The sequence below is a fragment of the Castor canadensis genome, chromosome 11, assembly GCF_047511655.1.
Source record: "Castor canadensis chromosome 11, mCasCan1.hap1v2, whole genome shotgun sequence".
NCBI lineage: Eukaryota > Metazoa > Chordata > Mammalia > Rodentia > Castoridae > Castor > Castor canadensis.
In genome coordinates this window covers 112166626-112190226 of record NC_133396.1, presented here as the reverse complement: position 1 = coordinate 112190226, position 23601 = coordinate 112166626, and the positions used below count along the sequence as shown (strand labels likewise).

Below are 23601 nucleotides of genomic sequence, written 5' to 3'. Positions count from 1 at the left end.
CGACGCTCCGCCCCCGACGCCCCGCCCCACGTTAGGTTGAGGCCGCCCCACTGCGCCGCGGGCCGCCACCGCTATTGCAGTGACCTCCCTGGGCTCCAAGGCCTGGCCCTTCTTCCCGCTCCTTTCTTGAGACCAGACCGAAGCTCAAGAGCAAGGGAGAGGGAAGAGAAGTTAGGAAGGGCCGATGAACCCAGAGCTCTGAGGGTACTGCGGCGGCACGATGTGCTCGGCCGCCTCGGTAGCTGTCATGGCCGCCGGTCACGTGACTCCGGCTCGGCGCCGGCCTGGTTTCCTGTCGCTCTAGTTCAGTAGACTCGGTTCTTCGCTTTCCTCCTTTTTATCTTTCGCGGACTCTGATACTGCCTTTCTTCCCTCAGGAAGGGTGCCGTGCAGACTTTGAGAACCCCGGTAAGTAAGAGGATGGGCGTTTACCAGTCATCTTTCCCCCCGTGTTGTGCTAAGCAGTAATTCCCAGTCAGTTCCATCTTAGACCCCTGGGATGATGGTCTAGGAAAAAAAAAAAAAAGCTTCCTTCTGATGCTTTGAACAATTGAAAGGGAATCTATATTGGTCTGAGCCGATGGTATGAGCAGGTGGGTGGCCCTGGTCTCCATCGGCTCCCCGCCCCTCCGGGTTGATGCTATCGGCTTTCCGCCGAGACGCCTGTTTGCCCACGGGCCCGCAGGTGGTGACGCGTGCGCGGGGTCGCCGCCCGGGACGGGACGGGACGGGACGCACGGGCGCGGGAGGAAGCGGGGCGGTAAACAGGAAGTGGATGCTGCGAGCTCGGAGACGGCGCTCAGGTAGGGACTGTGCGGTCTGCAGAGGTGGGTCAGGTGGCGTTCGCAAATCGGATTGTTTCTTGTTGCCGGGCCCCTCCACCCCTGAAAACTGGAGTCACCGAAAGGTTTGAAAGGTGGGGCAGAGGATTTGCAAAAAAAAAAAAGCTTTCACAAAATCAAGCCTAGAGTGTGGCAATACCTCTAGATGGCTTAGGTTCTAATGTTTTGGTGATGTTTTCTAAAAGGACTAGATGGGGCTGGGGATCGAAGCTAGGGCCTTGCAAGCACTCTATTATTGAGCTGCATGCCCAGCCCTTCTAAAGAACTTGCTAATGTTTCGAATCGGAAATGAACTGGCCCGGCTTTTCTTGAGTACACAGTGCATTCTCCATTCATTAAATACTTGGTGCTTCTCAAAAACCAGTTTTTCCATGAATAAGTAAATACCACAAAGGAGGTACGTGGCATAGATATTTCGTAACACTGCAGCCCACATCTTTTTTTCTAGTTGATTGGCAACTTTGTGCGTGCAATGCTTTTAACTTCAGTAAACCTTACCGGAATTTCTTCTGTGTTACTTCCGCGAATCTAACTGCCATGTTTGTTTTCTGGTCGGCCTTCCTGTATTATTACATGCACTACCTATGCAGGGAGTTTCAGGCAAGAGACATACAGTACTGCTTTTTTTTTTCTTTTTAACCTAAAAACTGGATTTTTTTTCAGTTGGCATTTCACTTAGGTAGTTTTTCAGATGTTTTTGTTTTTAGTAGTTGATGATCCGATATTGTGGTTACAGATACTAGATTCATCTGTACCCCTCTCACTTGGAGCTGTCCAACCAAGAAGTGTAGTCTAGGGACCTTAAGTGTTTTCCCTAGACTGTTCAGTGAGAACTTTCGTTTTAACAAAACCAACTCATCTCCAAGTGATTTTAAATGCACGTTAAAGTTTAAATATTACTCCTGTAGTGTATTTTAACATTGAAGTTACTTTGGGCATATTTCCAAATGCTAGTCTTTTTTTTTTTTTTTAAATAGTCCTGTACTAAACATGGACTATGATAAATAACCATCAATTAAAACAAAATTGATTTGTGGAGATGAAACATTTTATTTATAAATGTATGTTTTATGCATAATAGTTTCAGTGTAAAATTTATACATCTTAAACTCTTAACTGTTTTCACACTGTGTCTATTGTTCATTTAATGTCTTTAATTTTTATATATTTCTTTTTTGTCTATAGAACACATTTGGAGAAAATGACCCATTGGTTTCATAGGAACCCATTAAAAGCTACAGCTCCTGTCTCTTTTAACTACTATGGTGTGGTCACTGGCCCTTCTGCTTCCAAAATTTGCAAGTAAGCTTTAGCCAAACTCTACAGAGTAGGTTTTGTGGAAATATGTAACAAATTAACCCTAATTTTAGACTTTATACATTTAGAATGACAGATGAAGAGTTTAATCTTAGATTATTTAGACTTTGTCAGTCATCTAGTCCAGGATCCTTAATTTTAGATTAGTAAGTGAGTACCAGAAGGGCTAAAGCAGTGGCAGTAAGAGTTGAGCTATCTATTACCACATACAAAAGACTCCATAAAGTAGGATGTGGACATTATTAATTGGCCAGATAGTAAATTCATTGATTAGAGCAGGGAGAGACTCCTCCCTGTGAATTGAAATGACCTTTGAGGTAGTCATATAGGAGAAAGGATTTGAGCAGAGGTTGAAATACATTGTCTGACAGACCTGGGGTTGGTAGACTGTGTCCCAGTTTGGTCCACTGCTTGTTTTTATAAATAAAGTTTTATTGGAATACTGTAGCTCCACATTAATTCACATATTGCCTATAACCACCTCTAGCTTTTCTTCTACAGCAACAGAGTTGAGTTACCCTAAAGGAAACTTTATGAAGTCCAGACCTTGAAATGTTTACCCTCTAGCCCTATATAAAAAGTATTTGAAGAACACCCCCAATTTAGATAGAGGAAAAAGGAAAAAATCATTTTGTGCTGGGGATAAAGGATAGGTATAAGAATACTTCAGAGGAGTCAATTGACCTGATTGGCTCTGGGAGCCTGAAAATAGTTCAATCTATATGAAATATAAAGCCAAAATAATGAAGACATTATTAGGACCACTAAAAGAAACAGGGGAGCTATTGTGTTTATGGAAAGAACTGATTGGAGCAAAAGGCAGAAAACTTAGTTTATTGATCTAGACCAACAGTGGTGAACTTTTTGAAAAGTACTAAATAGTAAATATTTTAGGCCTTGTCAGCTATATGCAGTTGCTGTTGCACATTCTTTGTTCATTTCAACAACTCATTAAAAAAATGTAAAATCCATTATTTTCATTTTTTTGAGACAGTTTCACTATATTAGCCCAGGCTGGCCTGGAACTGTCAGTCCTTCTGCCTCCACATTCCAAGTGCCAGGATTATAGGCACATACTACTGTTCCCAGCAAAACCCATTCTTTTTTAGTTATTTATTTATTTATTTTTTAGCAGTACTGAAGGGTTGAACTTAGTGCTTTGTGCTTGCTAGGCAGGCACTCTACCACTTGAGCCACTCTACCAGCTCATTTTGCATTGGCGATTTTTGAGATAAGATTTTGTTATGTATGCCTGGGCTGGCCTGAACTATGATCCTCCTACTTGTACTTCCTTTATAGCTGAGGTGTCAGACACACGCCACCACTCCCACAGTTTTTGGCTGGACTTGCCTCAAAGCCTGAACTTCTAATTCCCCACCTCATGAGTAGCTAGAATTACAGGCTTAAGCTACCTTGCTCTGCTAAAATCCTTTCTTATTTTGAGGGCTGAATAAAATGAGCTGTAGGCATACAAAAACAAGTTCCTGGATATAGTTTGCCAGCCCCTGATCTAGACTCCTGAAGGCTGGTCCCCTCTTACCTGTTTCATCTGTAGCATTGGGCAAGTTCCTTAACTTCTTTGGACTTAATTCCTAGCCTGTAAAATGTACAGCCTAAATTAGGTATTTCTAAAGTACATTCCTTAAAGTCTCTAATTTTAAGATGAATCTAACTTACAGTTGTTGGGCTGTAGGTTATGATTGAGCACCTATGTAGAAATTGCTAGCAAATTGTTTTGAGTTTAGGCTAGGCTATAAGGATTCAGATGTCTATTCTTAGTTCAGGAATCACCCCTTTCATCTTCTAGATACATAATCTCAAACAATGACAAATTCAAAAGGTAGTCTGTCACATTTAGGATCCGCTCTATGCAATTGTTAGTATGTTCTTTCTGGAACCCTCAGGAGGCTCTCTGTCTTCTGGATCTGCTGTGGAAGTAAACAGAACCATGTTAGAATTTATGATGAGGATCTAGGAATGAAAGTAGTTAAATTAATCAGTGAGATCTCAAAAGAGAGAAAACCAAAGACTGAACATTTTTGTAGATAGCAATAAGCAGGGTACTTAGAGAAAAATATAGCAGGAACTTTTAGAAGTTAGAGGAACACCTGGAAATTTTAGTGTTAATTGTAATCATGGGAGAAAAGAATTTCAGGAAGTAAAAGATAGATTGGCAATATTTCTTGCTGCAGAGAAGTCAAGAGACTAAGGAGCAGTTTTAAAACACCTTATGGTCTTTGCATACTCTTGATGTGTACATTGAATAATACAATGCAGTTTTGTACTTAATAAAATATATTTTGACATTTTGTGTGTAATGTCAAATTTAGAAATTTTAACACAAATATGTTAAATAGCTATTTGTCAAAAAAATTTACCATGAACTGGTTAAAATTACTTTTGATTCCTCAATCTTAAATGCATGCATTTGTTTGATTTTTTTATTATTAAAATTTGCTGCATATTTTTATTACATAATCAGATCCACAATTTGCCCCTTTAAAACAACTGTTATTTATCTCTAGCATTGATCCTAATTAAATTTATTCCTGTATTCTGTTATACCTTAGAGAAGATGGGGTGGATGAATACAGTCGTAACACAGATTACGTAACTTTACTGTCTCTTTCACATAAGTGACTTGAGATCATCCAGGACACGACTCCTTGAACTGTTCACTGATTTGAGCTGTAATCCAGAAATGATGAAGAATGCAGCAGATTTGTACTTTTCACTTTTACAAGGTTAGTGAGTTGGGGTTTTTTGTATGCTTGTTGGCAGTACTGGAATTTGAACTTGGCCTCCTGCAGACACTCTCCCACTTAAGCCACACCCTCAACCCTGTTTTCCTTAGTTATTTTTCAGATCGGGTCTTGTGGTCTTGCCCAGGTCTGACCTCAGACCACGATCCTCTTACCTATGTCATCAGCATAACTGGGATCATAGGCACTTGCCACCACTGATCAGCTTATTCATTTGAGATGTGATTGTGCTAACCTGTTGCCTGGGCCGACAAACTGAGATCCTCCTAATCTCCACTTCCTGGATAGCTGGTATTACAGGTGTGAGCCACTGCACCCAGCACAAAGTTATTTATTTATATGGACTTCTGAGTTTGTGAAAAAAGAACCAGGTAGAAGTTTACATTTAATTCATACTTTTCAGATTTAGGTAGGTTAGTCTTTTACACAGTGTTTGATATGCTTGAGTTTGAGACATGTGCAATTGTAATGGTGTTGATGGGACTTTTCTAACATTGTGAAAATTAAATGTATACATATTTCATATTACATTACCTCAGGAGAAGGTTTGAGATGTGAAAAGAGAGAAAGGGGCCAGCAGTTTTATTCAAGCACCTGGAAAAGTAATTATCTGAAAATTTTTCTAAATAGAGCATATGATATTTTTTTCTAAAACTAAAATGTCTCGTATCTTTTTATAGGTTTCATAAATTCACTAGATGAATCTACGCAGGAGAGCAAATTGCGATATATTCAAAATTTCAAGTGGACTGATACATTACAAGGTCAGGTTCCAAGGTGAGCAGTGCTAATGTAGTCCTAAATTGAAGCCTTCCCCCTCCCCTCCCCTCTGCCCAGTACTGGGGTGTGACCTCAGAGCCTACACCTTGAGCCACTCCACCAGCCCTTTTTTGTGAAGGGTTTTTTTTGAGATAGGGTCTCGCAGAACTATTTCCCCAGGCTGGCTTTGAATCACAATCCTCCTGATCTCTGCCTCCTGAGTAGCTAGGATTACAGGTGAGCCACTGGCATCTGGCCATAAATTGAAGCCATTTTTAAACTATTTAGCCAGTGGATAACTCACAGACTCTTATTTGAAGAAGAAGAAGAATATAAGACTAGTCAACATTTTATCAGTAAATTAATTTAAAACGTTGGACCTAAATCATAATATTTACTATTAAATAAAAATATAACATTTTTCCAGACCAAATCTAGAATTGAATAGCCTTGATTCTTTTAATACATATAAAGAGTATTTGGGGAATTTGGAACCTCAAACCAGCTTTCAGACTTTGCCTTCCTTCAAGCTTAGCCAAAATGTGGTTTTCCCCTGCCCCTCTTTTTCAGATAGATAGTTCAGATGTCTTGGGGACAGTCTCTCACTCTCTTCCCAACTTTGTATCCTTTTGTTTCTCAGTATTTTCTTCCTTATTTCACTTCATTGTTTGTGCTCTTTTTAAAAACTTTCTTTCGGTGCCTTTTTATCACTCAGCTATTTGTGGTAGATCTAGTTATATGAGGAAATAGATCACAGTGGTGCTAATCTTAACTGCTTTTGAAAACATCATTGGATTGCTAAAATGTCCACATAGCCTTGTCTTAATTTGCTTTAGAACTGTTTTGCCAAAACAGAAAGAAAGGGATTGGAGATTGCTAAAAGACCAGGGCAGATGGTGCAATATAGTAAGAGTATAGACATTTGTTCATACTTGCCATTCCAGTTTTCTACTGATTGAACATCAGTGTTGTCAACTAGACTTTGGTGTGAGGTATAGATCCTGTGAGGAACAAAATAAGAAAATTTATGTTATTTGAATTTATATAAGATATTAAATATTAGTTTCCTTTCTTGCTTAAGAATGTTATTTGTAGAATTCATTTGATTTAGTGTTCAAATTGCATAGAAAGTGTGAGGAGGATGGATCCTTCCCAAATTGTAATATTCTTGGATACCAGAGCTTTCTTAGACTTCACTCTCTGTTTTTCTTTACATGATCACTTTGTTTTTCATCCAAGATTAAGGAATTTTAATTAAGACTGTCTTCAAAGAACCTGGTCTTTATTACGTTACAGTTTTGGACAAATTCTAAAAATACTTTGCATTACATAAATTTGGCACTTTTTCCCACACTGCTAAAATTTTATTACATGTTATAGCAAGCTATTACTAATTAATGTCTTTCAACATTTCATGACATAGTGAGGAATTATGTAATGAAGATCTTAAGTAATATTTGCTATTAAGTATAAATGAGACTTTATGCTTGACCGCTACATATCAGTGAGAATTGAATTGTGCTGTATGTATACCTGTTTAAAAAAATACTTTTCAACTGTACGTGCTCTGACTACTAAATTCATGTCACAGAATTGAAGTATTCTGGAACAAGACAGATTGAAATAAGTGAAGGATACAAAGGGAGAGGACTAGAGAGTGTAGCTCAAGTGGGTATAGCATTTACCTAGAATGTAGGACTCTGGGCCCTATACATAACATCACAAGAAAAAGAAAAGGGAGAGAGGTACTCATGAGGCTTCACATAAATTAGCACAATTGTCTTTTTATGTAAACGCAAAGTATCAATTAGATATGCCCACTAGATCTCCAGATGTAATTCATTTGAAATTTCCATCTGAAATGAGTAATCAACTGGAGATCATCTTGTTAAGCGAAATAAGCCAGAATGAGAAAGACAAGTGTTGTATGTTCTCTCTCATATGTGGAATATAGACCTAAAAACAGAAAAATGAATGAGTGGTAAAACACGGTGGGTATCAGAGGGAGGGAGGGCGAAAGGAGAAGATAAAGGGAATCACTCTTGATGCATGTATGAAGATAGAATATTGAAACTCATTACAAATTGCTTAGAAAGTGGGAAGAGAGTAAAAAGTAATAGAGGGAGTGAATTTGATCAAAGTACATTGTATTCATGTTTGGGAATATCACAGTGACACCCCTTTGTACAATTAATATACATTAATAAAGAATAAGCTGTTGTAATTAAAATTTTTTAGTTTTAGCAGAAAAGTCTTTAGACATTCTTGTGCTTTGACAGCATCGTTCTCTCACTGGGATGTCCTTCTGCTTCTCATCTAGTCATTTATAAAGACACAATTCAGTTTTTCTATCTACCTTCTATAATCATTCTAGCCTAAAACAATCTCTCCTCTGAATTCCATTTTCTTTGTATATTTTATAAGAAAGAACCATCTATTTCAGAATCAATTTAGTAGTTGTTAAAAGCACAGATTTTGAACCCCTTCCCAGACTTTTTAATGCTGAAATTAAGACCCAGATATATATATATGTGCTATTCTGTATACAGTAAGTTTGGGGAATTATTTCTACATTTTTATTATGAAATACCCAGTACATACTGGACCACTGTATTTAGCTATTCATTATTAATTACCTATGTCTCTTATTGCTCCATCAATATTAAACACATGAACACTAGATACATGCATATAATGTATATATACTAATAAATATATATATTTATATATATATATACTTTTAATTTTTATTTTTATTTATTTTTGTGGTACTGGGGCTTGAACTCAGGGCTTTCACCTTGAGCCACTCCACCAGCCCTTTTGTTGTGATGGGTTTTTTGAGATAGTGTCTCGCAAACTGTTTGCCCAGGCTGGCCTGGAACCACCATACTCCTGAATAGCAAGGATTACAGGCATGAGCCAGCGGTGCCCAGCTATAATTTTGGTTGGATATCCAGTGGATTTCATGTAGCGATGTCTTGATAGTTAGAACTTAATGATTATGTTCTTAATTCCAGTGCCCAGCAGGATGCTGTTTTTGAATTAATTTCCATGGGATTTAATGTAGCCTTATGGTATACCAAATATGCTTCAAGACTGGCTGGAAAAGAAAAGTAAGTTAAAAGGGAAAAGTTACATAGAGAGATGTTATTTTTGAACTATATCAAGTTTAATTATTTAAAAGTATAGGCTGATTGAAAAGTATCACTTTGAGTAAGTGAACGATCACCTCAAAAGTATTTGAATTATGCAGCCTAGTGTTCAAAGGGAAAATAAACTTTATAATAATCGTGTCACAAGAAAGGTCTTCCTAAGTATGACCCCAAACCAGGAAGCCATAATAAAGAAGATTAAATACTTGGCTACATAAAATATTATAAGCAAAGTTTAAAATACAAAAGCAGAATTGGTCAAAAACATTGCAATGTATATGATAAGTCATCCATTTTTATAATGTATACATTTACAAATCAACAAGGACCATCAAACCAATTGAAAATAACACAAACAGGTAATTCATAGGAAAAGAAATGTAAACATTTTACAAGTATATGAAAAGATGTTCTGACAGCTAAAGCATTTCAAAGTAAAATGAGATAATTTTACAGTAACTAAAGTGGATAAATAACAGTAGACTAGCAAATTAATTGTGACTTGTTCACACATAGGAATAATACGTAGTCATTTAAAAAATTAAGTTGAATTCTGTGGGCTGATATAAAATGATGAAAATGAGCAATGAGTATAGCTACCACTATGTACATATTACATATAAAATATTTTGTGCTTGCTTATAAAACAGTCTGAAAGGGAAAATGAAGACTTTGTCTAGTGTTTATCTCTAGACTGTCTCCTTTTTTCATTTGCAGTATCTTAACCTTTGTGTATTTTTCATGAGTATTTTTTTTAAGTGTGAAAATTAGATTTTTTTTAAAGGGAGGAAAGCAAGTGATAAACACAATTAACTAATTTGATTTAATGATAATGTACAAGTTGTTGGTTTTAGTACTGGAATAGGAATCATCCTCTAAGTAATATAACCACTGTCTTCAAGCATAACAGAAGATGAAGCAAAAGAAGTCCATCGAAGCCTCAAAATTGCAGCTGGGATTTTTAAACATTTAAAGGTAAAAAGTGTGTGTGTGTGTGTGTGTGTGTGTGTGTGTGTGTGTACACACGTGTGTACTTAATTCTTCAATTGAATAATTCTTATTTTGAATGGGGGAGGAGGAAGAGCTAGCATAGGTCCTTAGTATCTGTAGGGGATTGATTCCAGAACAAACTGCCACCATCTCCCCAGGATACCAAAATGGATGCTCAAGTCTCCTTTATAAAATAGCATACCATTTGTATATAACCTATGCACTATGTACATCCTCTTGTTTAAATTTTCTTGATTGCTTAAATTGCCTAACACAGTGTAAGTGCTGAATAAATAGTTATACTGAATCATTAAGGAAATGACAAAAAAAGTCTGTACATGTTCGGCACAGGCGCAATTTTACTTTTAAGTAGTTTTAATCTGAAATGATTGAGCCCATAGATGTGAGACCCTCACATATGTAGAGCCAACTGTGTATATGTTCTTACCTTATTTATGACTGTAGCCAATTACTGAATGGTAATGATTTACAAGCATTGTCTTAAAAGCACTCTTACCACTAGAAAATTCTGCTTATTTTTCTGTCTCTTCCGAGAAGTTAAGCTAAAACACAGCAGATAAATTAATGTTTTTACCTTTTGATATTGTTCTCTGCAGCAGTCACAGTTTTACAAAACTGAACTTGTGATTGTATTCTCTGTATCTCAGTGAGCACTGGTGCAGTCATTGCACTCAGGTTACTAAATTGCCTGGAGATGTGATGGGAATTTAGAGAAAGAATAATGTACCATCCAATAAGAATTCCTTTCCCCTTCGTTCTAACTAAAGTGCTATTTTTTTTTTTTTAATGTATATACTTTTTTTTTTTTTTTTTTTTTTTTTTTGGTGATACTGGTATTTGAAATGAGGACCTCAGACTTGCTAGACAGGCACTACTGCTTGAGCCACCCCACACACCCTTTTTCACTTAGTTATTTTCTGTATAGTGTCTAATGCTTCTTATTGGGGATTAGCCTCAGGCTGCTGTCCTCCTATCTATGCCTGTCCGGTAGTTGGGATTGCAAGTGCATACTACCACACCCCCACTTATTTGTTGAGATGTGCTCTCTATAACTGCTGCCCAGGCTGGCCTCAAACCATGATCCTCCCAATCTCTGCCTCCTGAGTAACTGCAGTTACAGGCATACACCACCATACCTGGCTATCTTTAATTATTAATGCGAATGAACAATTCAGGCTATCATGTAAAAGGGACTTTTTGGTAACTCTTACAGTTAAATATTTTCTGAAATGAAAAGTATGGCTTGCATTGTGTTATATTGACTAAGCAGTCTATTACAACCTAAATTTTTCTCTTGAATTTCTTTTTCTTATAAAAGCTCATTTTTAGTACCCAGGGCCTTATGTTCTCAGTAAACGTAGTGTTGCTCCTTTTTATATAATTTTTGTTTGTACTCTGAATTTCTGGGAATGTCTCATAATTTTTGATTTCTTCATCTCTAACAACTTTTGGCATCTTTGTTTTCTTTCTCAGGAAAGTCATGTTCCAAAACTTATTACACCTGCAGAAAAGGGAAGAGATTTAGAGGCCCGGCTCATAGAAGCATATATTATCCAGTGTCAGGCTGAAGCTCAAGAAGGTATCCTAAATCTTGTAAGATTTTTTTTTTTTTCTAAGCTAATGCAGCTAAAATCTGCATTAGCTGTAACTGAGTTTCAGGTTTTATGAAATTTATGCTGAGGAGTAATTTTATCTTTAACACTTCCCTTCATTCTTAGCAAGAAAAGTTCTTAATAGCTCTTTTAAAGAGGATTTTGATTCCATGCCATTTCTTAAAGCATAAAATTAAGTTTTTAACTTACCTTTTCCCCTGTATTGTACTCATTCTTTTTCCTCTTCCACTATTGACTTACCTTTGAATGGCAGGAAACAGTGGGACTTACACGAAAACAGTAAACTTTCTGTGCTTTTGCTTTTATTTCATACTCCTCTGCTCTGAAGATGTTTCTCCTTTTGTATCATGCTATTTTGTAGTAATTCTTTGTGTTTACTAATTGGTGGGTGATTTATTTAGAGAACTTACATCGGAACCAACATATCCAGTATTTTCTGTTTGTGTTTGCATTTTCTATAACTTTTTACCATTATAATTTAAACTGTATGAAAATCCTAAAAAAGAGTATCAGACTATGTTTTACTGTTATAATTGAGCTTCTCACCATGGAAGTGAGCTTAATTATAGATTCCTTTTATTGTTGTTGGTTACAGTAACAATTGCCCGAGCAATTGAACTAAAACATGCTCCTGGACTGATCGCTGCCCTGGCATATGAAACAGCTAATTTCTATCAGAAAGCTGGTAAGCTTGTGATTCTGTTGTTAGGTGTTTAGTTAAATTTTCACACTTACTTTGCTCTTGACTGAAAAAGGAAGAAAACAAAAAAGCTGTCAGAGTTTTTCAGTATTTGTAAAACAGGAATAATGTCTTCATTATTTTGCTGATCTTCTTTACAGTTAGTATGTTACATAACTTGTAGTGGAAAGGACAATGCTGTACTTTTTAACTAGTTTTATCTAATAATAATATAACTTTTTTGCCTTCAAAATTGTTTTTGGTTGTTATAATGATCTTATAATTACTATCCTTGTTTAGACAAGAAAATGAACCTAAAGAGTTTAATCAAACCAATCTGCTACCAGGTGGGAGATTGAGACCAAATTCGCTCCTATTATGTTCTATTCACTGACTTAAAGAATGTATACACTACTCTATTTTAGTTGCTGAGTACAGATAAGTAGGTAGAGCCACCGTCTAGGAAAGGAGACAAACTCATAATCACAATATTTCACCAAGCAAGACATTTTTACTTCCACGAGGTAAGAACCTGAACACTGTGGGCATGCTAAAGAAGGCTTTCAAGAAGAAGATGGCTTTTTAAGCTTCATACATACAGAGGTGTCACATTTTTTAAGAAGCTTTAGCATATGGGCATAGGACATTTTGTAGCATGTACAGAGATAAGAAAACTTTGCATATTCTGGAACCTTCAGACAGTTGCTCATAAGTGAAACACGTGTGAAAGGAGAAAAGATTGGCAAAGTACACGTGTGAGATCAAGAATTGGTTTGTGAGCCTATCTAAAAAGTTTGGCCTTGATTCTGTAGATGAATGGGACTGGATTTAAATTTTCCAGAAAGGGCCCTATAGTTGCACTTTGAGAGGTAGGCTTGCTACAGGAAGGAAGAGTAGACTGACTTAGCACTTAAGTAGAAATTGTCTTTGGAGGAAAGGATGAAAACTTTGATAAGATAATGAAATAGGAAGTGGAAAGGAAAGAAATTAAGAGATGTTTGCATTAGTAAGCATGTGTATATGTAAGTGAGTGAATGTATGTTTTTTTGTACAAGAGTCAGTGATGGTGGGAGTGAGTAAGATGAGAGTATTCTTGCTTCTGGCTTGGGTGAATAGACCACTCTTTGCATTGCTATGTTGTATAAAACTTTAAAGATGGATAACATAAATAGCACTTACTTTGAAGTTCTTAGTCATATCTATTTTTATCGTTACATTTAACTTAAAGTTACATTAATCACCAAAGAGGTGCCATGGAATTTAATAATCATCTTACTTATTTAAAATAAATTTATGGGAAAACAAATCACTTTAAATTAGGATTTTGATTTTTTTTTAATGTATGAGTGCGTGAATTTGAACCTGATGTCATTGTGTCTTTACCATCAGAAGACATGAAGTAAAAGTCTTCTAATGAATCGGGGTGAAATTATGTTTTGCTTTTTAAAATGTAACTTTAGATCATACTTTATCCAGTTTGGAGCCTGTGTATTCTGCCAAATGGAGAAAGTATCTTCACTTGAAAATGTGTTTCTACACAGCTTATGTAAGTATTAATAACCCTAAGACAATGTAACCTACTGTTTCTCCAGCCCCTTTAGCGTGAAGTATCTGATCTCACCAAACTGTTCATTAGCATTATACAAATAATGAAGAGCTCTTACTAAATGTTCACTGACAGTCAGTGCAGCCATTGTGAACTAAACTGAGTAGAAAAAGAGGATACAGAATTGTAGATCTGAAATTGCTCTTTGATTCAAAGCCCACTTTCAGGCTGGAACCTTCTGCATGCTTACGAGAATTTTCTTAGTTGTTTCATCCTGTTTGTTAAAAAAAATATTTATTAATTCTAATCTTCTGGCATATTGTGTAGTTTATCACCTAGATTGGTAAAGAGCCATCAATACGCATCATTTTAGAGGTTACCACACTTGTTTTATTGATTAATATGTGGGAGACAAATCAGACCCCTTTTTCAGGGCTAAGTAAATATTTTTATCTTATACTTTATAGTATGGTTTCAAACATACTACCAAAGTCTATGTGCAATCACTAGATTGATTAGGCAGTTAAAGAATAAATATTCAGTCTTCACTGGATGTGGTGGCGTAGGCCTGTAATACCAGCATTCGAGAGACTAAGGCAGGAGGATCGTGAGTTTGAGGCCAGCCTGGGCTATAGAGTGATGCCCTATCTCAAAAAAAAAAAAAAAAAAACCCACAACCATCTGGTACTTAACCTCAACACACTTCTTCCCTCTCCCTCTGCATTAGCATAATAATTTCTTCCTTTGTCTACTATGCCCTTATTTTAAAATTAAATTTCATCTAGTAACTTTTGCTCTTGGGACATGGTTAAAAGGTAATCTTTTGTCAGATGTGACTAATTCCACCTTTTATATGAACAGAAATGGGGAAAAGCTTACTCAAATAAGGGATCGTATTAATACCTCAAACGTAGCTAACGGTATTTAACATATATATAAGTGTAGGGAAAGAATGAATAAAATGTGTCTTTCTTCAGGCTTACTGTTACCATGGACAGACTTTGTTGGCTAGTGATAAATGTGGTGAAGCAATCAGGTCTCTCCAAGAAGCAGAAAAGTGTAAGTTTTTCTGTCAAAAATGTAACTCATTTTTTAAAAACTAAATGTTTTATTATGAAAGGGAGTAGAGGAGTTGAGCTATAAAAGAGATTGAAAATGGGTGAAATAATTGGAGGACAGAAAAACATGTTTCACAGCTAGAGTCTGTAGAAAATGCCCATCTAAGTCTTTGACTTAAAGTTTTTTAGTACAAATAAGCAATAATTTAATTGTTATTAAATGACTTACATCCTTTTTTACATGCAGTGTATGCAAAGGCAGAAACACTATGCAAAGACTATGGAGAAACCAAAGGACCTGGACCAACAGTCAAACCTTCAGGACACTTGTTCTTTAGGAAACTTGGGAACCTTGTGAAGAATACCCTAGAAAAATGTCAAAGAGAAAATGGATTTATGTGAGTACAATTTGTAATACTAATATTGGTTTACAGGTATAAGATCTTACTTAGCATGCTAGTATCACAGTTGCTGTTAGTCTCTGTTCCCAAAGGTTTTATCTGAAGTTGCATTTAAGTTTAGCATTAATTTTCTCTCTCTCACTTTTTTAAATTTGTGTGTGCGTGTGTTACTGGAGTTTGAATTCAGGGCCTCACGCTTGCTAAGCAGGTGTTCTACCACTTGAGCCATTCCACCAGCCCTAATTTTCTCTTTAAATTAGTGATAAAGTTCAAATATATATGACCTAACTTTTATTCTGTATATGATAACATGTAAAAAAATTGTAAAATGAGTTGTTAACAAAGCTCACTTCATTAAGATGCTCGTTGCCCTGCTATTCTTTCTCCATGTCACTTCTCCCTTGGCATATCCATCTCATTCTGGCTTTAGTTACCTATCTAGCAGGAACGTTAATTTTCTCACAATCCTTTCTAGCTCTTGCAAGCAGTTTTCTGTTATTAAACCACTGTTGAAATTGTAGGTCACTGCCTTGGTAGGTTGGTGGAATCAGTCTTGTCCCTGTTTTTATCTGTTTCCACTCTTCCCCTTATATTCTGCATCCGGTCATTCTGAACTTTTCCTTTCCTTGAGCATATCTAGTTCACCTTTTCTTTGGAAGTATTCAGAGTCCCAAGTCTGGGTTCATTGCCACTCCTTGTCCTCATGCCACTTTACATCCACAGTAGCTTCAGTTACATTACATTTTAATTAAACAGGTTTTCTTGACTTTTTCACATACTCATCTGGGAGCTTACATGAAGCAGATAAACATCTTGGAACTAAATTGAGCTTTAAACATACTAGATACTTACTGAATAAATGAATAAACCACTATTTAAATTGCTTTTTGCAGTTACTTTCAGAAAATCCCAACAGAAGCCCCACAACTGGAACTCAAAGCAAATTATGGGCTGGTAGAGCCTGTGCCTTTCGAATTTCCTCCTACAAGTACTCACTGGACACCAGAGACATTGGCTGCATTTGATCTCACCAAGAGACCAAAGGATGACAGTGTATGAGACCAGTGTTTTTCCTTCACAAACATTTAAAAAGAATTCAGAGTTAGCATTTTGGTATTTTTCTCTGTTTAATTGGTACATATGGTTGTCTGATTGCTAAGTGAGCTACTTGCAGTGCTGAACGAGATCTGTTGTAGAACTCTAAGATACAGCCTCTGGTCCTTCAGTGCCTTCTGATAATCTATGCCACTGAATGACTATTTTCAACATGTTATCCTGCTTTTCTGTAATTTGTCAATGCCTCCTTTTAAGAAGAGTGTGGAAGAAAAAAAAATGCATGCTTATGTTACTATAGCAATAGTCTGTTTTTGATTTTGAGTTTTTAAAGATTTGATCTAATTTCAGGTTCCATGAATTATCCAGGAACGATATAAGAATGCTTTTATTTATTTATATCTAAGTACATCTTGGTGCTCCAAATCAAATGGTAGCTTAACTGGGAAGTTTTAGATGTGGCTATCAAAAGACTACGGAACTGTGAGAAAAGACATGGGAATTATTTCGCAACCATAGTTCCTCTCTTGGAATTGCTTTTTTTAAATATGTAATGTCCTTCCCATACTAAACCATAATTCCTTAAAATAATCTTTGTATCATGTTCAGTCCTCTAAAATAATGCCCTGAAAGAGCTTATTACTATCATAAGTTTTTTCCAAACATCCATACATGGATTTGTTACTCACTTCTTCCCTCTTTAAACACATGTGAGTAGGAGTACCATGAGCTTGACTTTTGCCTACCAATCTGGTTTTTGTCTTCACTGATAGGTTGACTTCATCTTTAAATTAATTGATAGGAAGCTTCTGGAATACCATGGTTAATCTCCATGCTGTGTCATTTCATGTAGTACCTTTGAAAAGTCTGAAGTGGAAAAGTCTCCCAAATCTTGATTTGTGTATTTACCCTGTGTTTTCTTTCTCCATAGGCCAAACCCAAGCCAGAAGAAGAAGTGAAACCTGTGAAAGAACCAGACATCAAACCTCAGAAGGACACTGGATGCTACATCTCCTAAAAATGCAACATGCACTTAGAATGTCTCTGCTAATAGATGCAATATACTGCAGAACCTCAGTTCATATTTCCTGAAATGATTTCTCTGAAGCCTATAGAAGAATTATTAAATTCAGGGGGAATTGGCCTTCAGTTTATTTATTCTTAGTTTTTATTGTAGAGATGTTTCATGCTTTATTTTCAGACTCTCCTTTTCAATCAGGACAGCATTTGAAAGGTTTTATGGTGCCTCTAAGGGGTGTATGTAGGAACTGGATCTTTTTTGAACTCTGGGTAGTTAGTTTCAGTTTAGTGAGTTTTTAGGTATGTTTTTCTGTCTTCACAGAAATGTTTCTTTTCCTTCCTATTTGATAACAGATTGACAAGAATCAGTTTTGAACAGAGACTGTTTTTTCCTCTCACCATTGTATTAATTGCAGCACAGACTTGTTATGTTCTGAGTTTCTTGTCTTTTCTGGTAGGGAAAAAGTCATTTACAAAGATCAGACAACCTTCATATCAAATCCCTTGCCCATAATAGAATCTATAATTTACTTGAAAATCAGCGTTTACCACAATCTAAAATTTACTACCACAAGAATCATGTGCTTCATTCAGTTTCTGTAACTCTAAAGTGATTTTTACAAATATCTTTTCTAATGGGTTTTTTAGAGGGTAGAACTTTGTAACACTGCTTAGTGTTTCTGTGTAAGGGCAGACAGGAAGAATAGAGAATGTTTTTTTGAAGAAGTCAAATGTTGCATGGTGTAAAGAAAAAAACTTAAATGAGATAGATTGTCCTGAACCACACTGGTAACTACTTCATTAAGGAAGTTTTAGTAAGATGCCTCTGTTACCTTATTTCGGTGTACATTGGTTTTACATGGTTTTCTAGTATCTACTAACAGAATTGTATTGCTTTAGGCAAAAGCCATAGCAAAAAGTCAGGAAAGCAGACGTAGGTACAATATAAGCTTAAAAATGGATTGTAAAATTTGAAACAGTTCAGTATATATACAAACTTGGGAAATAGTGGATGCATAATACTTTTAACAAGTCATACATCTGTAGATTTATCTTCAGTTGATTCTCTTGGGGGTGTTAGGTAATTTTCCTATTATAAGTGATACATTGGTTGGGTCACTTAATAGAAATAATGGTGTCTTTTGAGAACTTCTTATGTGTCGGGCAATGTGCTGAGCACTCATATAGATAAACCATTGAATCCACACAACAACCCAAGATGTGTAAAATCTACATCAAGTATTGAAGTAGGAATATTTCATTATGAATGAATAGATTATACTATCTGAATCAAGATTGTGTTCAAATAAGTAATTACTTAAATCATACAGTTTATACTCCTTTAAAAAAGCAATATGGAACAAGCAAGGGTTTGGGGTTTTTTTTTGACTATATGGAAATGCTAATTGCTGTTTGCAGTGTAATGTTTAATATTTGAAGTTGCATTTTCCAAAATATTTGCAGTAAAGACTGAACAGACATTTTTATTTTGCTGTCTATAGAAAAATATTTTATTATTTCACTGTGTTTTGTGTGGTCTTTACTACAAAATCACTTGTTTGCCATTTACTGACAAAACTTTAAACAATACTTGATGCTAGCTAGGTCTTTACTCTCTGCCTCTAGAACCTATTTATCTTGGGTAGTAGGCTTCATTAACCTTGCTACTATATTTTCACGTTGAGATTTTTGTGGATTAATATGTAAAATGGAAACATAATATGCTGTCACTTCTGTAAAATGCAATAAATACTGGTATTTAAACCCCAATTGGCAACATTGACATCTGAAAATACTGTCAAACCAGCAAAGGTAACACTTTATGACTAGCATACCCCATTAAATATATTATTTTTTGAAGTGGTGTTGGAGATTTGGGAAAATTATCAAATGTTGCATGAAGGTGCTAGAGAGATTATTTGTGCTTACTGCTGCATGAGTTTCATACCAGATAGTGACAGCAAACATGCTTCTGCTGTTGTTTGTATAGTAAGTTACCTTTTTATTTATGAAATTAAAAGCAATTTTACTTACATTTCCATTGGAAAGCTTATTTTTTGATGAATATTTTTATGTTTGCTAAGCCATTGACTTAATACAGTGTAAATTCTTATTCACAGTAAATGTTAAAACACATTTGTATCGTTGTTTGAGGCTCCGTGAGTTAATTGCATGTTTATCACTCCTTGACCAGTTTGGTTTCTACTTCTGTTTGTTGTACCTGTCACCTCATAATGTGAAAAATACGCTTTTTGATGGGCTTGTTAATGCCTGACAGCAGAACACATACTTGTATACTGTGGTAAAGTACACTGAAAAGCTTATTAATGCTATACACGGGTCTGTAGGAAACTGTACTTTGCAAACTTTTGAGGTTACATTTTCATTACTGTATCAACATACTCAGAAATTAAAACTTTAGAAGTAGTTCCTTATTTTCCAGAGTTTAATTCCAGTGCTTCAGAAAATACTGTATTTCTAATCTCTTAACGTGTATAAAACTTGCAGTGTCATTTGGGTTATCATGACTTTGGGTCTAAAAACTCTTTTACTTGACGTTTGAGTAATTAGCTTACAACTTAAATTTTCATTTAAAAATATTAGATCACCCAGTGTCTTCAGTTTTATTTCTGTAATGCAGAGCTTCTCAAGTAGCTTGCCTTATGCTGTTCATTGCAGCCTTCTGTGTGGTGAGCCCACAGGCTGGTCACCTCCATAGTTTCAAACAAAATTTTCTGTCTCACCTGCCATGAGGTAGAAAAAGTTGGGAAACATCCGGGTGAGACAGGCTTATATGTAAATGAGCGCTTACATGTTGTCATGTTGAATTTAAAGATGACAAAAATCTTCCAGGTAATACTCAGTAATTCTCAAGGAGCAGAAGGATTTACTTCTACATGTGCGTATTCACATTTCACATTTTCCCTCACTGTCCTGCTGCACACACACCCTAAACCAGTCAGCGAATGGAGTGGGCCAGTTTCCTCTAAAGCCTGTGTCTGAGGCTGAGCAGAGGTTAGACCTTTACACAATTTCAGGAAAAGAGAAAGGTGGAAGCAGGGTACCAGCAGTGTCTAGGCATACAATGCCAGTTAGCTCTTGTGTAAATTACCCAGCACTGACCGGTTCTCTAATTCATTTTAACATGGTCCGTTTGAAAACCTTGTCGGTATAAATGAAAACTGAAAGCACTCTAGCAAATGTTAGGTTATTATACCTTCAAGTTTAATGCCAGGATGTAGAACTAATGGGTGATCTTAATACAGGTTACAGTAAAATTAGTGTACAGAGGTAATGAGAAGATATATTGAATGAATAGTTTAAAAGCAGGAAATACAATGAGTTTATACTTATTTTCCAATCTATAGTACCTTGGCCATCCATTAAAATTACAAACATGGTTCATTCATTGAATGTTGCATTAGGACATTGTAGGGGCAGAAAGTACAGCAGCAAACATAGGGGAAAGCCTCTCCTATTTTGCCCAGGATTGGCAGGAAGGAAGGGGAAGTGGGAAGCAAGATGAATGAGATGAGTATATGTTTGATGTTGATAAAGAGAAAAAAAGTGTCAACAGTGAGTGGTGGAGGAGGGAATGTGTGAAGGAATGGAAAGTTGCCTTGAAAGAGATGGAAGAGGAGGAGAATAGTACAGGTGGTTGGAGTAAAAGTCCTGAAGCAAACAAGTGGACAAAGTCTAAGGGAAAAGAGAATAGTGGGCAGAGCAGCCAGCACCAAGGTCCCTGTGGGGAGAGTGTGACTGGAGTGACGGGAGATAAGTTAGAAGACAGCCTTGTAGGCCATCATGAGAACTTTGGCTTTTACTCTGGTGACCCACTGGAGTCACATGATTAAAACTGAACAACTCTGACTTCCTTTTAAGTATATACTGTAGGAGGCCTAAGGAGACCATTGCAGTAATAGGTCAGAAGTGATGGCTTATACCAGAGTTGTAGCAGAGGAGTGGTGAGGAGTATTAGGATTCTGCAAATATCCTAGAGAATTTCCTGGAAGATTTAATGTGAGGTGCGATTAAAGAAATATCAAGAATGACTAAACTTTTTGGCCTGAGCAACTGAAAGAACAGTTGCCATTAATTGAGATGGCAAGACTGCCAAAGTAGATGTGTATTCATGGGGGGGAGGTGTTTAATACCAAAGCATGAGCAAAGATTTAGATAATTCAGGATTGGGAGGTCTATTAGATATACAAGAAGAGATGTCAAGTAGGTAATTCGATCTGTGAATTACATCCAGAGAAAAAGCCTGGCCAGGAGAACAGAAATGCCGGAGTCATCTGTGTGTACAGTACTTAAGCCACAAGGCCAAAGGACTTTAACTCAAACAGGCTGTCCTCCCCATCCACCTCTTTCAAAGCAACTTTCCACTCCCTTCACACCCACCCTCCACCACCACTCAATCTTATCTCCAGGTCTGTTTTTCTCCTTGGTACTTAAAACATCACACATGAAATCGAGAGGTTGGACAGAGACACAGCCTGCTAATTATATTACATCCTTAGGAACTATCCTCAATAACCTAGATTTGGGATTTTTAAAAAACAAAAGGTAAAGGCACAACAAACTTGTTTAGAAGCTTGATGCAGGGAGTATTTGGTCCACTGAAAGATCACTTACAAACGTCAATATTTAGGAATTGGTGCAAAGTTAGCAGTGCTGCCAAGGATTTTGCAAATGAAAATAAGATTCTAAACTGCTCACTATTGAGCCTAAATAGCATATTTTAAAATGCCCATTAGATGGCAGAAAAACATTCATGAAATCAACTGTGAGCTAAATTTCTGCCTGGTCCCCCGTTCAACCTCCCTGAGAGCCCTCTGAATTAAAAGATGAGCATGTCTATTTAATACACACCACTATTATGAAGAACAGAGACTAGTATTTTCTTCAGAGAGCCCACAGGCATCATTAGCCTGTAATAATTAGAGGGTAAGCCTTTTCAGGAATAAGTCAGGTGTTTGGGGGACTGCACATGGATGTATGTTTTATTTGGTTGGGAAATGTATGAGTTTGGATGGTTTTGAGTAAGTTGAATATGAGACTATTAAACCTTATTTAAAATTTTTGATATTTAACTTTTTAGCTTGAGGTAGGACAGAAGAGGGTTGCTCAAAAAGTAAAAAGCAAGAAACCTTTCTGGAAAATAATACATTAAGTGTCTTAGAACTAGCTTGATGTTTGAGCTTTCTGCAATACAGCCAAGTCACCGCATCACACAAGTCTTTCTGTTTTAACTTGGAAATAACTTTGTCCCCACTCTCGTGCCTGCAAGTTAGAATCACCTAGACAGTCTCCCAAAATTCTAATGTATGTGTCCCACACCCCAAAGATGGTGATTTAAGTGGTCAGGGATGTAGCCTATGTTTGGGACTTTTTTAAAACCTCCAAGATGATTCTAATATGAAGAAAAGTTTGAGTCACTGGGTTTAATTAATGCAGACCAAGTAAATACAGCAGACCTTCCCACAACTCAAACATGCCCCACCCTGTAAGACAAACACAAGAGCACACTTCCACGTCAGCATCCTTTAGAGCTCTGTTTGGCCTCAGCCTAGTTCAATTAATTTATGGAGCAAGTAACACCAAATGTAACTAATTAAAGCAATGAAAGAAAAATACAGAATGATTATGTGAGTTGCTTTTTGGAAATTTTTTGGGTTTTGTTTGATCATAGGTGTAGAATGTATTTCTCATGGCATTGATAATATTTACTTTTAATACTAATATGTTTAGCATACTAGTTGGTGTTAAATAACAAGTTAAAAATTTGGTTTTGTTTGTTTGCTGCTCTTTGGCATTAGAAACAATGGTAACAACTCTTCCTGCTTCATACCAGAGGCTCTTCTGTCAGGAAAAATAGCTGTATTAATTGCCTCTTCAGCGATCTCTGAAGGGGCTGGTGTCATATCACCTTGATCTGAAAGATAAATTTAACCTTTGGGGATTACACCTCACTCAACAATAGCATAAACTCAGTATTGGACCCATACATAATATTAGTGGTTTGTTTATACAGACATAAGCATATGTATATAGGTATATGTATGAGTGTGCGTTCAGCCATGATTGTATTGGCCTGAAGCATTCAATTTCCAGTCTTCATTTTAATAGATGGCTGATAATCTATTTACATTTATTATGATTACTGATTTATTTGGAATTATTGCTATAGAGTTTTACTAGCAATAACTGATTAAGCTTTTTCTTTGGTCTGTCTCCTCTTTCTGGCTTTCTATGGGGGTGGTTTTTTGTTTTTTCTTTCTACAAGTTTTGAAACTGTACATACCAATTCCATAATTTTTCTAGTTACCTTTAAATTGCTAACATGTATACTTAACCTATCCTATTCAACTTATTCCTAAACAATGCC

General features: G+C 36.4%; 1 protein-coding gene across 7 annotated transcripts; it reads left to right on the top strand.

The window, feature by feature from the left end:
• Positions 1 to 14: 14 nt before the first annotated feature.
• Positions 15 to 19349, top strand: Brox (BRO1 domain and CAAX motif containing). 7 transcript variants are annotated; one of them, XM_020160413.2, is made up of 14 exons: positions 15 to 408; positions 2028 to 2144; positions 4797 to 4903; positions 5461 to 5523; positions 5602 to 5698; positions 8698 to 8793; positions 9735 to 9807; positions 11317 to 11422; positions 12052 to 12141; positions 13596 to 13681; positions 14659 to 14740; positions 14987 to 15137; positions 16034 to 16193; positions 17125 to 19349. In XM_020160413.2, the coding sequence occupies exons 2-14, from the start codon at positions 2044 to 2046 to the stop codon at positions 17209 to 17211; spliced, it is 1299 nt and encodes a 432-aa protein (XP_020016002.1). In that variant the 5' UTR covers positions 15 to 408; positions 2028 to 2043; the 3' UTR covers positions 17212 to 19349. The 7 variants fall into 7 exon arrangements, with proteins under 7 accessions (XP_020016002.1, XP_020016001.1, XP_020016004.2 ...); XM_020160410.2 differs by lacking the exon at positions 15 to 408 and adding an exon at positions 648 to 803; XM_020160414.2 differs by lacking the exon at positions 15 to 408 and adding an exon at positions 792 to 916.
• The last annotated feature ends 4252 nt before the right edge of the window (positions 19350 to 23601 follow it).